This window comes from Panicum virgatum, chromosome 9K (assembly GCF_016808335.1).
Source record: "Panicum virgatum strain AP13 chromosome 9K, P.virgatum_v5, whole genome shotgun sequence".
Lineage (NCBI taxonomy): Eukaryota > Viridiplantae > Streptophyta > Magnoliopsida > Poales > Poaceae > Panicum > Panicum virgatum.
In genome coordinates, this window is record NC_053144.1 from 56691240 (window position 1) to 56704604 (window position 13365).

General features: G+C 52.3%; 1 protein-coding gene across 1 annotated transcript; it reads right to left on the reverse strand.

Moving 5' to 3' along the window:
- Positions 1-6063: 6063 nt before the first annotated feature.
- On the reverse strand, positions 6064-7754 carry LOC120652569 (galactinol synthase 2-like). Its single transcript, XM_039930434.1, has 3 exons — positions 7313-7754; positions 6879-7202; positions 6064-6783 (listed from the first exon to the last, which is right to left on the reverse strand). The coding sequence occupies exons 1-3, from the start codon at positions 7640-7642 to the stop codon at positions 6415-6417; spliced, it is 1023 nt and encodes a 340-aa protein (XP_039786368.1). The 5' UTR covers positions 7643-7754; the 3' UTR covers positions 6064-6414.
- Between the last annotated feature and the right edge of the window lie 5611 nt (positions 7755-13365).

The following is a 13365-nucleotide window of genomic DNA, read 5'->3' on the forward strand; positions in this document are numbered from 1 at the left end:
TAATACTTGCTCTTCTGCCACTAGCGCATAGTGAGCGTGCGAGAGAGTGGGCACAACTACCAATGAGTGCAGATTCAGCTTTTACTCTTTTTAATTATTTGTTAGGCCAGTCAGTGGGAATTTTATGGACACAAATACCTAGGCTGAGAACTGGGAAACATGCCAGATGAATTTTATGGTGATGAAACTCTCCTCACATTTTGTGAAACTCTACCCTTCATTCTTCTTGTCATGTCAGCAAAATTGATTATATTTAATTTTATAAATTTTTTTTATAAAACTTCCACTGACACAGATCTTGATGCACCTCAGCTGACGATGTCGTCAGGTGCCTTGGATGAGGCCTAATACACCCTCCGCACGGCCGGGCAGCGCCGCTTCCCATCTCCGTACGTACGTGTGAGTTGTGACGTGTCCGTTGTTCAATGGATCATCCAGTTCCGTCATCAAGTAGGGGGGCTCTCCATCACGCTGTCCATGTAGTTGGAGTTGGAGACCGCCAGACCGGAGTTGTGCCGGGGGTGGTAGCTCGACTGGAATGCGGGCCACATGCTGTCTCCGGGTTTTGGCTTTGTACCAGACAGGGAAGTCCCCAATGCACGCGACGAGGCCAAACGAGTCGACGCCACGAGCGCGACGCTAGCACACTGCACGTACACCGGGCGGTGCATGCGCCTAGTACACCGCCATGTATGTTGTATACTTGTATGTTGACCTTATCCTGATACACTGCGGGCCAAAGCCGCCGCGAACGCCCAGCCACTAGCTTCGCTCGGCCGGTGTGTACGTGCAGTGCCGACGACGCGTGCGCACGTCAGTGTGGCTCGGTCGCGGGGATAGACCCGCGGGAGGGAGGACGGGGGGAGACAGACATTTGCCCATGGCAGCCGGCAGCGGCAAGCCTGCAACCAGCGCTGATTTGGATAATGCGCTGGTGCTGGACTTTCTGGCCACGCTGACCCAGTCAGTCCTCCTGGTTCCATAATATCGGAATACTAGCGCCGTGTTTAGTTACCAAATTCAAACAACAACAACATAGACTTTTTTTTCCAATCAAATTGGAGTAGACTAGAGATGAAATTCGAAAGAAATAAGTTCAAGGTACAGCCACATTGATAGCTAGTCTCCAAGCGCTCCTATCCAAAACTATCTCTTTAGAGATATTCCAATTCTTAAGGTCTCTCTTAACCGACTCATCCCACGTCAGTTTAGGTCTATTTCTACCCCTCTTTACATTATCGACCTGTTCAAGAACCCCATTACGCACCGGCGCCTCAGGATGCCTTCGTTGTATATGTCCAAACCATCTTAGCCGATACTGGGTAATTTTCTCCTCAATTGGTGCCACCCCGACCCTATCCCGAATAACTTCGTTCCGGACTCTATCCTTCCTTGTGTGCCCGCAAAACCACCGCAACATCCACATCTCTGCTACACTCAGTTACTAGACATGTCGCCTAGGCATCTCCACACCTGAATGGGGATACCATTAAAAAGCTTAGTTAACCATACTATTGATCTATCTCCTAGGCATCTCCCCATCTCAATGGGGATACCATTAGAGCCCATCGCTTTACCTCCATTCATCCTCTTCAAAGTCTCTCCGATCTCTACCTCCTGAATTCTCCTCACAAAACATCTGTTAGTACCGTTAAAAGAGTCATCTAACTCAAGGGTAGGGCCCTCACTCTCCCCATTAAACAACTTGTTGAAGTACTCTCTCCATCTATCCATGATCTCCTCATCCTTCACTAGCAGTCGATCTGTCTCATCCTTAATGCATTTGATTTGGTTGATTTCCCTTGTCTTCCGCTCGCGGATCCTAGCCATCCTATAAATGTCATTCTCCCCTTCTTTTGTGCCTAACCGCTGATACAGGTCATCATACACCTAACCCTTTGCTACACTCACAGCTCGCTTTGCAACCCTCTTCGCTAATTTATAGCTCTCGACGTTGGCTGCACTCTTGTCAAGGTGGAGGCACTTGAAACACTCCTTCTTCTCCTTAATAGCCCTTTGCACCTCGTCATTCCACCACCAGGTGTCTTTTCCCTCCTGTTTCCCTCCCCTACTCACGCCAAACACATCTGAGGCCACCTTCCTAACACATGTTGTCATCTTTAGCCACATGTCATCTGCGTCTTCTTCTTCCCAAGGCCCCTCACCTAGCATCCTTTCTTTAAACGCTTGTATCGCTTCCCCTCTAAGTTTCCACCACTTTGTTCTCGCAATCTTGGCACGTTTGTCCCGGTGGACACGTACCCGAAGACGAAAGTCCGCCACCACAAGCTTATGTTGAGGGACAACACACTCCCCAGGTATCACCTTACAATCTAAGCAATCACGTCTATCCTTCCTCCTAGCAAGGATAAAGTCGATCTGGCTCGAGTGTTGTCCACTACGAAACGTCACAAGATGGGATTCCCTCTTCTTAAACACGGTATTCGCTATCAACAAGTCGTAGGCTAACACGAAGTTCAACACATCCTCCCCTTCTTGACTCCTGCTACCATACTCAAAACCCCCGTGCACTCGCTCGAACCCTACATTAGGCGCACCCACATGGCCGTTGAGATATCCTCCTATGAAGAGTTTCTTGCTGGTAGGCACGGTACTAACCATGCTATCTAGATCTTCCCAGAACTATATCTTGGTGCTCTCACTAAGGCCTACCTGAGGGGTATAGGCACTGATCACATTCAAAATCGAATATCAAACTACCAACCAGATTAGGATAATCCGGTCGCCTTGCCTTCTAACCTCTACGACTCCATCCTTAAGGTTCCTATCAATCAAGATGCCTACACCATTCCTACCCGGAGTTGCTCCCATGTACCAAAGCTTGAAGCCAGTATCCTCAACCTCCTTCGCCTTCTGGCCCTTCCATTTAGTCTCCTGAACGCATAGAATATTTACATGCCTCCTAATTGCTGCATCAACTAGCTCTCGCAACTTACCCGTTAGGGACCCTACGTTTCAGCTACCTATACAAATCCTAGTTGGCTCGGCTAGCTTCCTTACCCTTCGCACCCGTCGAGGGAAGTGCGAAGACCCTTGTTCATTTTTCACTACACCCGGGCGTAGATGTAGCGCACCACTCAGGTGACGACCCGACCCTTGCTCACTTATCATCGTACCCAGGTCACGATACGACGCGCCCAAATTCCAAATTTTTTTCCGGCTCCTACATGGAGACTTAAATCTAGACAAAATAAAAAACGCATTGCACAGTTTACCTGTAAATCGCGAGACGAATCTAATGAACCTAATTAGACTGTAATTAGACGCTAAATTGCTATATTAATGCTACAGTAAACAACCTCTAATGACGGATTAATTAGGCTCATTAAATCCGTCTCGGGATTTACAGACGAGCTCTGTAATTAATTTTGTGATTAGTCTATATTTAATATTTTAAATGTAGAAAGATGTCCTTTTAAAAAATTTATAGGAGGCAACTCAACACGGCCTAGGGCTTTGTTTGTTTAGTTCCCTTTAAAATTCCAAAATTTTACAAAATTTCTCATCACATCGAATTTTTCAACGCATGTATGAAGTATTAAATATAGCTAAATAAAATAACTAATTACACAATTTGTCTGTAATTTACGAGACGAATTTTTTAAACCTAGTTAACTCATGAAGGAACAATAATTATCAAATACAAACAAAAATACTATAGTGTTTTACACCCAAAATTTTACACATCTAAACAAGGTCTAGTATCATTTGACCGACGCCAGGGAAACGGGCGAGTGGAGACACATTTGCTGCCGATTTGATGATGTGTGGAGCGAGTTCGCTTCTGGTAGGGTACAGTACGGTATTTTAGTTACATTGCGAACACTGCCTGTGCAGTGCGGTAGATTTAGGTTAAAGCTTAGGTCATCAGCGCCCCTACTCCACTAGCACTACCGGAATTGAGTAGTTTGCCGTGTGCCTGGGGCACACGGCAAAGCCCATATTGCACACGGTAAAAGTTTTGCCGTGTGCAACACACGGCAATGCGCACACTGCATACATGTGTCGGTAAAGTGCTCATGGCACACGCCGAAGCTTCCGACACACGGCAAAATAAATGAACAGTAAATAAAAAATTGGGGTGGGGAGGCGACCAGGCAGGAGTGGAGACCAGGAGGGGGCGGCATTGGATCTGAGGGAGGAGAGGTAGGGAGGTGGTGCCGGTTCAGTGTGTGGGTGGGTGGGTTGGTGGGGTGGGGGTTTGTTTGTCATGTGCCCCAGATCTGGGCACACGGCAAAAGTTTACCGTGTGTTTTTTTGCTCGACACATGGCAAACGGTTCGTTTGCCGTGTGCTCGAAAATTTGCACACGGCAAAAGTTTGGACACACGGCAAACTGGCCGGTTTGCCGTAGTGTAGGACCACTATACCAGGGGCGGAAAACACTCGTACACAGCCAGAACTCGATCATCCCGTCCGCCATTTCGATTCGGCTTCCTGGGGACCCGACGGAGCAAACGGTATCGTCCGTCAACATCCCGTGCGCGGCCGCCCCAGAGACGGGAGGCGCGGACAAGGAAGATCCTGTCGATGAGGCTCCGTCCAGGCCACACGCGCGGAATCTCGACCATCAACACCAGGGGTCCAGGCCACCTGATGCTACTGCTGCTCCCACGGGTCATCCCTCAAAAGCAACAAGCCAAACGCGCATACTCTATATACTATCGGTCCTGGAGAGGGCGCGCTCGGAGCAGCCCGCCGCTCCCCGAGCGTTGCTCGGGCGCCACGTGCCCCGGAGAGAGAAGTCCGACGCGGCCCGTGAATTTGCCGCGCCCACGTGCCGCGGTCGCAGCGCCTCGGTCCGTCCGCGCCCCACCGGAGAGAGAGAAGGGGGGAGGGCCGCCGCGAGGAGGAAGGAGGAAGGAGGCCGGTCGCGCGCGCAGGTGAGGGGGGAGGACGCCCGGCGTGGCGAGGAAGTGAGGAGAGAGGTGTGCCGATAGGGAGGGAGGCCGCCCCTGCTCCTCCTCCTCCGAGGACCCACGCCGCCGCGCGCGGATTCGGACGGCGAGGAGGCCGAGGCCGGTACTCCCCCCACCGCCCGGATCTGCTCGTGAGCACCTCAGCCGCCGCCGCCGGAGAGGACTGGCCGCTGGGAGCAGGGGCAGGGTGGTGGCAGGGCCCCGCGCCCACAACGGCGGAGCACCGCTCCGATCGCCGGAGCCATGCCCGCCGCCGTGCTGGCCCCACCTCGTTCCTGCCGCGGACGGCCACCTGCGCCGCGAGGAGCCGCCGTCGGCACCTCCGCCGGCACGCCGCGGGCGGGGAAGACAACTCGAGGCCGGCCGAAATCCCGCACGCCGCGGCAGGTCCGCTGCTCTGGCTGCCCGGCGTCTCCGATCCGGCCTCCCACAAGCCCTCTCCGCTCCGCTACGGCCGCCGCGCGCACAGGGTAGAGGGCGGCGCCGCGCGGCGAGGCAGGAGGGAGGAGGGGGGCGGAGCTCGAGCAGGCCATGGATCCGCCGTGGCCCCGCGCGGCCTGGGAGGGGGGCGCGCTCGCTGCCGGCGGAGGGAGCAGGGAGAGGGCGGCGGAGGGAGTAGAGGGACGGCGCGTCGCGAGAGGGGGGCGGTGCTGTCCAGCACATTATGCTCGGCCTGGCAGCAAACAGAGATTGCGATACAGCCCAACAAGACCCCGCCTACGGCCCATGTACTCCACATCCCGGCCTGTGCGCAGCGTAGCGCGCAGATTGCCTAGTGCTCTCTATCTCCTGGAGCGAGGGAAGCATCCAGAGACGCCGGCCCTGGCGCGCTCGCTGCATCCCGCCAATAATACTTTTCTCTAATACCAAATCAGCATCAGTCGGCAGCCATCAACCACCAGCCCCTAGTCACAGCACAGCGAACGCGTCCAGCATCCGAGAACAACGCGCGAACCATCCAGAACTCCAAGCGCAGAAAAGAAATCGCCCGTGCGTCACGCACACGCATCTGTAGCAGGAGACCTCAGAGCAGCTGGCCCGCCAATTGAACAGAGGAAAACCACAAAGGACTCGAGGAGTATCCACCACCAGAAATGAGACTATGAGAGAGTGACATCAAAACTGACAAGAGTAGAAATAAAGATGGCCATAATTTCACGGCTTTACTATTACATATAATAATCATAATTAAGTTATTACCAACCGAAATACCCATAATCCCTCGGCACAGGGCAAATACTCTAGTTGTGACCAAAGGGGGCGTATTCACACAAAGCCCAATCCTGATCAAACCATTACACTTGGAATGGTAGTAAGCTCACACCCACAGTGAACGGAACTGATCGGAGATCAGACACCCTAATTCATCAGGAAACAAAACGCGAAGTGAAAAGAAAAAAAAAAGCTAAGACCTCATAGTAAGATCTTTCTTATGTTCTGACGAGCGATGACCACTCCAGCCGTAGCACGGGGATCACGCGGCCGACGGCGCGGTGACGTACTTGACAGTGCCGGCCTCCGCCAGCGCCGCGCGGATCGGCTTCTTGGCCACCGCCTCCACCTCGTCGGCGTCGGCGGCGGCGGCGGGCAGGCCCTTGAAGTCCAGGCTCTCGTCGTTGTAGATGTCCCACCACTTCTTCACCAGCGTCTTGATGTCCTCCCGGTCCATGTTCGCCTCCTTGCCCGTGTACCTCCAGGGCTTCGACCCCGCCGCGCAGTAGTGCACCACCTTCACCTTCTCCAGCTGCACGTTCTCCGGGTGCCTCCACAGCATGGCCAGCACCAGGTTGTACACGAGCGGGATCGGCTTGTACTGCTCCCGGAAGAACATGTTCAGGAAGTCCTGCGAGGAAGTTCACGAGACCACAGAACGGTGAGCCGCCCATACATGCATGCTACCAACAAACAAATAAATCGAGAGCTGCGCCGATCGCTCACCTGCTCCGCGAAGGGGGTGGGTGGGGTCACGCGGAGCGTGTCGAGCAGGGCCTTGGCGGTGGCCATGCTGGGCTCGTGCACGAACATGCCGGCGTTGAAGTAGAGCGGCGGCGGGGGGCCGAGCTCGGCGGTGGGCCAGGCCACCTTGTCGGGGCACTGCTGGCAGTAGCCGATCTTGTACTGCGGGGTGTGGCTCCACGTCTTCTCGCAGAAGCAGTCCATCACCGCGTAGAAGTGGCCCTTCTCGAGCTCGAACAGCTCGTCGATGTTCTCGAACACCTGGATGTCCGCGTCCAGGTACACCATCCGCTCGTACTCCACGAACTGCGGCACCAAGAAGAACCCGGCCGGCCGGCGGCATGTTAGTGATGAGCACAGCATTATCGAAGAATAATTAAGCAAGAGAAAGCATTATCAGTTCACTAGTTAATTACCTCCCAGATGCGGAGCTTGGAGTAGTTGATGACGTAGTAGGCCATGGCGAACTGCGTCTGGTTCTCCGGCGGGTACACGGGCTCTATCTCGCGGACGATGCAGCCCTGCGAGACGAGGATGCGGCGGTGGGACTCCGGCACGTCGGGCAGCACGGCGACCACCAGCGGGTACGCCGAGCCGACCTTGCGCAGGCCCTTGGCCAGACCCACCACGCCCTTCCAGTAGTCGCCGTCGCCCGCCAGGAACGTCACGTACGCCCTGGTCGCGGGCTTCACCGCGGCGGCGGCGGCGGCCTTGGCGGTCATCTTGCCGGCGAGCTCGGGAGCCATCTCGCTGCAGAGGCTACGGGTGGGAGAGCTCTGTCTGGGGATCTGGAGGCTGTTTGGTGCTCGATTGGAGTGTGGATTAGGCGCTTGTTGTTGGATTGCTTGAGCTTTCGCTTGGGGTTTTCGCGGTGGGCTGTCGAGGGTTTAAATAGATAATCGGGGGGCGAAACGGCCCCACGCTGCGTCGGCCACGGGGCACGGGCCGTGGGATTTGAGCCGTACGTGTGGCGTCGTGTGAAGATCGGACGGCTACGACGCCGTGGACGGAAGCTTCTCGGTGGGGCAGTTTCGGGAATTCCTCCAGGAATTCCATCCGCAGGTCAAAAAGTCGTCGAGGGGCGCGCTGTCGCGGTGACGGAGGTTCAGGAAGGCGCTAGGCCTGAGAGCTGAGGTGGGAATCCGTGGGGCCTACCGAACCTTTCTCCGGGCCTCTGTTGCGACACGTGGACCAGCACCGCAGCTTCTCGGATGGTTCCCGCTCCCGCCTTCCCGGGTCCGGCCGTCCGGGTGGGAAGCGTTGCCGACGCTGACCAAGTGAATGATGCATGGAGCACGGAGGTCACGGTCAGCACTTTGGTGGAGCTCGCGAGTCGCGACGTCTCTTGTCCGATGTCTCACAACTTCTCCCGTTGCTACAACCATCTAGTCTCGCTTAAAGAAAACTTATATACGACTCTGCCTTATTATTGCTCGGCAAAAAAGGGGCAAAAAGAATATCTAGCTCTCCCCTCACCGGCAACGACGACGTCACGATTGACAAGCACAAGGTGTAGACCAGACTAAGGCAAACCAAGTATTCTGCTCTGATTTGATCTATGAATAGACACTACACTTAGAAAGAAAATTAAAACACAAGCATCGCGTAGTTTATTTATTCGGATATTGCTTTGGATAAACAATACTCGAATCAACAGCCACGCGTGCATATTCCTGTAGCACACATGAACTGTACGAGTATAAGCTAGTGGGCACATTGATTCCAGATGTTCAGCGGTCAGCAGGACGTGCCTAGGTCTCGCGACTTCTCGATGGCGTCACCAGCCTTTCTGATACCTGGGCCGGGAATGGATAATGGCAGTTTACTAGCGCTACCTCGACCCGACCAGTTCGCGCCAGTCGCCTATCGATACGTCGCACGCGCTCATGCCGCCGTATGGACTTCTCAACGGCCCGGCGCCGCCGGTGCACCGCCCGGCGCGCGAGCGCGACGCGTGCGCGCCCACGCCCCCGCAGGGTGGTCGCTGGTCAGCTGGTATATCCGGATAACACCAGCCGTCGCTCTCCCAGCCTCCCGGTTTACCCGCGCGGGCGGTGGCCGGCGTGGCCGGTGCGCGACCTCGGCGGATCGCGACGCGCTCGTGCGGCCGGCTAGCTGGGATCTCAGCCGACGGGCGGCGGACGCGGACCGGGCACACCCCGCGACGTGGGCGTGGGGTACGTACGTGAGGGGAGGTCCGGCGACGCCGGTAACGTGCGCTGGCCGGCGTGGGGGCGGACACCTCGGCGAGCGGTCGGCGTCGCCGGTCGCGGTCGCGGGCGTTTCGACTGGGGGAACGCCAGTGGCCGCGAATGGTATGGCCGGTTCATGGGGGCCTGCCCCCGGTAACGACCCGACATAGAATAACGGCTAAAGATTTATTTTACACATTGAGTAAATTACACCTGCTAAATAATTTTTTTGTGTTTTCGTCCTCGCTTCGCGCAAAAGGTTGCAACTGAAATTATTAGCTTCCCACAACCGAGCTTTTAAACTGGTCTGTCTCTCGTTCCGTTTCCGGTATGGAACTAAACTGAGAAGTACTGTACCACTGCTATAGTACCCGCGACGCTATAATAGCTTTTTGCTACAGTGTCGCATATTCGGCCTACCCCGCCCGAGATAACGGCTAAAGATTTACTCTACGCGTTGAGTAAACCACACATGCTAAATAACTCTCTTGCGCTTTCGTCCTCGCTTCGCGCAAAAGATTGCAACCGAAGTTATTAGCTTCCCACGACCGAGCTTTTAAGCTGGTCTATTTCTCGTTCCATTTTCGGTATGGGACTAAATTGGGAAGTACTATACCGCTGCCACAGTACTCGCGATGCTACAGTAGCTTTTGCTACAGTGTCGCACATTCGGTCCGGCCCAACACGGCCCACGGGCTGTGACAATCACCCCCCTTGAGGACTCGACGTCCTCGTCGAGACATCGAACCAGCTTACCCATATGACACAAAAGAGCAGGATATCCTCTCTTGGGCCACGTTTCATACATCTATTGCTAACGATCCCATGTGCCACGTCCGTGGTTTCACTGCCAGCAGCCCATGTGTGTCCGTCCATATGTCGGTGGCATCTGTGTCCCCACGCCACAAAGTGCTCATGTACGCGCACTTCTGCCCGTACGTGGCGTGAAACCGCGAGAGTGTGGCTCTGATACCCCTATAACAATCCGGCTTGGGATAACGGTTAAGATTTACTCTACACGTTGAGTAAACCGCACCTGCTAAATAACTCTCTTGCGTTTTTATCCTCGCTTCGCGCAAAAAGTTGCAACCGAAGTTATTAGCTTCCCACGACCGAGCTTTTAAGCTGGTCTGTGTCTCTTGTTATGTTGTTATGGGACTAAAGTAATGTACCGCAGTTACAGTACTTACGATGCTACAGTAGCTTTTGCTACAGTGTCGCACCTTCAGTCCGGCCCAACACGGGCCACGGGCTGTGACACCCCGCGTCGCTCTCCGTGGCGAATTCAGAGCAGTTACGGCGGTTGGTTGGTTGGTTGCATTGGCCGGTTGGTACTCGGTGCCGCCGCCCGCGGGGGCGCGCGGTCGGTCGGGACTCGGGACACAGCAGCGCCACCCGCTCGCCGCACGGCAGCGAGCCATTCGTTCGCACGACCACGAGTCCCTCTGGCCGGCGGGGGGTTTTGACTTTTCGGTTACCGTCTCGTCGGAGCTTTCGTGCCGACGAGGCGACGAGCCACACGAACCGCCGTGACCACGCATGGGTGGATGGTGACTTGCGTCCAATACAGTAAGAGCGCATAGATCGAGTGGCTATTTTTGTTTGTGCCTTGATTCAATATTTTCAACCAATAACGAGATGATATACTCCATGTCACCTTGTAGTAGCCGGAAAGGTAAAAAAAATATTAAAATAGGTATCACAATCTTCACTCTAATGTGTTGAATTAACCCTTCCGAATTAGTGAACCAGATTTGCGGATTGTTTCTTTATACTTGATTTGCGGACTGTTAGCTCAAGCCTTTTGAAGCTGTTGAAAGCATAGGGAGAGAACATGCAACAGAAAAAAGAATACATGAGATGAGGGAGGGAGAAAAAAGGAAGTTTAAGTGGGCCAAATCTGCCACACAAACATAGACTCGGTTTTTTGACTGGGCTAAAGACGGCATACAAACCAGGAGACCAGTAACATTTGGCCCATGAGCGCTAACAGGTAGGGTTGAAAACGGTCGGAAACGGTAATTATTCGGTAATCAGTTTTTTGGTTGTTTTTCTTTGATTGCGAATAAATAGGATATAGAATCTTGTATACAAATTTGTATTCTTGTTTTGAGCATTGAGCTTGTAAAGATTCATAAAAGGTAAACCTCAAATTCATCCTATATTTTCTCAAATGATAGATATAAAATTCGGTATGGATTCGGAAACAAATTCGGTATTTTTTTCACTTTTTTTTGTTGTAGGGAGCAAATAATGCATAAAATAATTTATGCAGAATTTTATTCTTATTTGTAATAATGTGCTTGATAATATAAGAAATGATCACCATCCAATTTTATACATATCTATTTTAAAATATTAAATTTGTTCTAACAGTTCAGATTACCGTTTTCAACCCTACTAACAGGGAAATAAAAGGAACAGAACAGAAGGAACACAAATAAATAATGAGTTCCCCCTCAAAAAAATAATGAGTTAATCGCTGTTTTTTTAGTACAGTACAACACAGACGCTCACAACACACACTCACCCCTATGAACACACGTATGCAAACCCTACCCCTATGAGCACCTCCGAAGGACTGGACCGGCAGATCTGGAGATTCCCGAAGTCACCATTGGCGCCTCGTTGTCGACGGGAACATCGCTTACCACTTAACGCATAATGCCGGAAAATTCTAGAATAAATTCAGAAAAGTGCGAGCACCCGTGCCAAGTCGAGGACTTTGAACCCGGGTGGGTAGGTTCCACCACAAGGGACCAAACCAACTGATCTATGAGTTAATCACTGATGACAAACAAATAATTAGCCGCTTGACATTAAAGGCCCGAGCCCACCAGCTAATAAGGCTACTGGGCAGAGAAATGTAATTTTTTTGGGTTTGATGCTCTCGTCAGTATACAGTGGGCCTTTTGGACCGGGAAATGGAACTCGTTAGCCCAAGTTTGTTGTCCGATCCGTTCTTCGTGATTCGCCTAAACTAGCACTTGTCATCTTGGCCAATCTGACATTGGGGGTATAATGAGGTGAAACCGTGAAAGCATAATGACTCTTGGAAGCAATGGTGTAACCAAGCATCAGCACCACCGTAATTTACATGAAGGGTATTGATCCTTCCATGTGTTGATAAACAGATGTTCGGTATGTCAATAAAATCGTATAGTGGCAAGACAAACGGCCAAGATTGAGTTTCAGAACAACACAATCTCTTAAACCAAGAAGCTTGCTGGTACTTCTTCCAGGCATGTGCTACAGGAAGAGAGATCAATGCTGCATAAGATTGGCAGCTTAGCTGAGCCAGGCTAACCGCTCCGATCCAAACCGATGGGGATGGGAGCAGTGCAGAGTCATTGAGCTCAAGAGACTGCCCCCTTCGGCCCTCTGTGAATGGAGACCGTAGGATTTTCACATTTACTTGTGATGTTGGGGTCTTCGCTATTAACATGAAGTGGGGCTTGGGTCACCATGGTGTGCAAGGTCGGTCCCTCAAGAGTATGATCCAAACAGAAGATGGGCGCAGTCTAGAGTCAAGCTCAAGAGGTTCTGAAAACGTATCTCAATGCATTTGTTTTGCTTCATTCTTAAAATTTGATTGATATCCAAATTTTTTTTGTTGTTTGTAAATATTCTAACATTGCAAGCAGTACCCGAAAAAAAAACATTTCAAGCAGTATCCGCAATAAAACATTGCAAGCAGTACCAGTGCTTGAAGGCACCCTCAAACACTCTGTTCGCTGCAACCAGCCAACTGTATTTTTCTCTCACACCAAACCAGTACCAACCATCAGCCACCAGTCAGCTAGCAGTATTTTTTTCTCACAACAAACCAGCCACAGCCAGCCGAATAAAATGAATATCCACCGTTTGCTTGCAAAGCATAATTAATCACTTTATTTTTTTTGAGAGGAACATAATTAATCACTTTAGAGCAACTCCAGCCGGACCCTTAAATGGGACTCAATCTCTTGTTTTAATCTCCCAGTAGAAAAAACATCTCCAACCGGGCCCCTATACGAGCCTCCATTTTGGGGAGGCCACTAAATTTTGGTCCAGAGTCCCTAGAACTGGAGGCCCTCTAAATTTAGTCACCCTGCTGGAGTTTGAAGCCTCTAAATTTTTATAGGCCGGCTCCTAAAAGTAATATGGGGGCTCAAATTTAGTCTCTCCGCTGGAGTTGCTCTTAGGGCCGGAACCTGAGTAACTGACACGCCGAAGCCTGCAAGAACTATGCGTTCCTGACATGGCCTGGCCCAAAACCAACCATCGCCGCCTCCTAT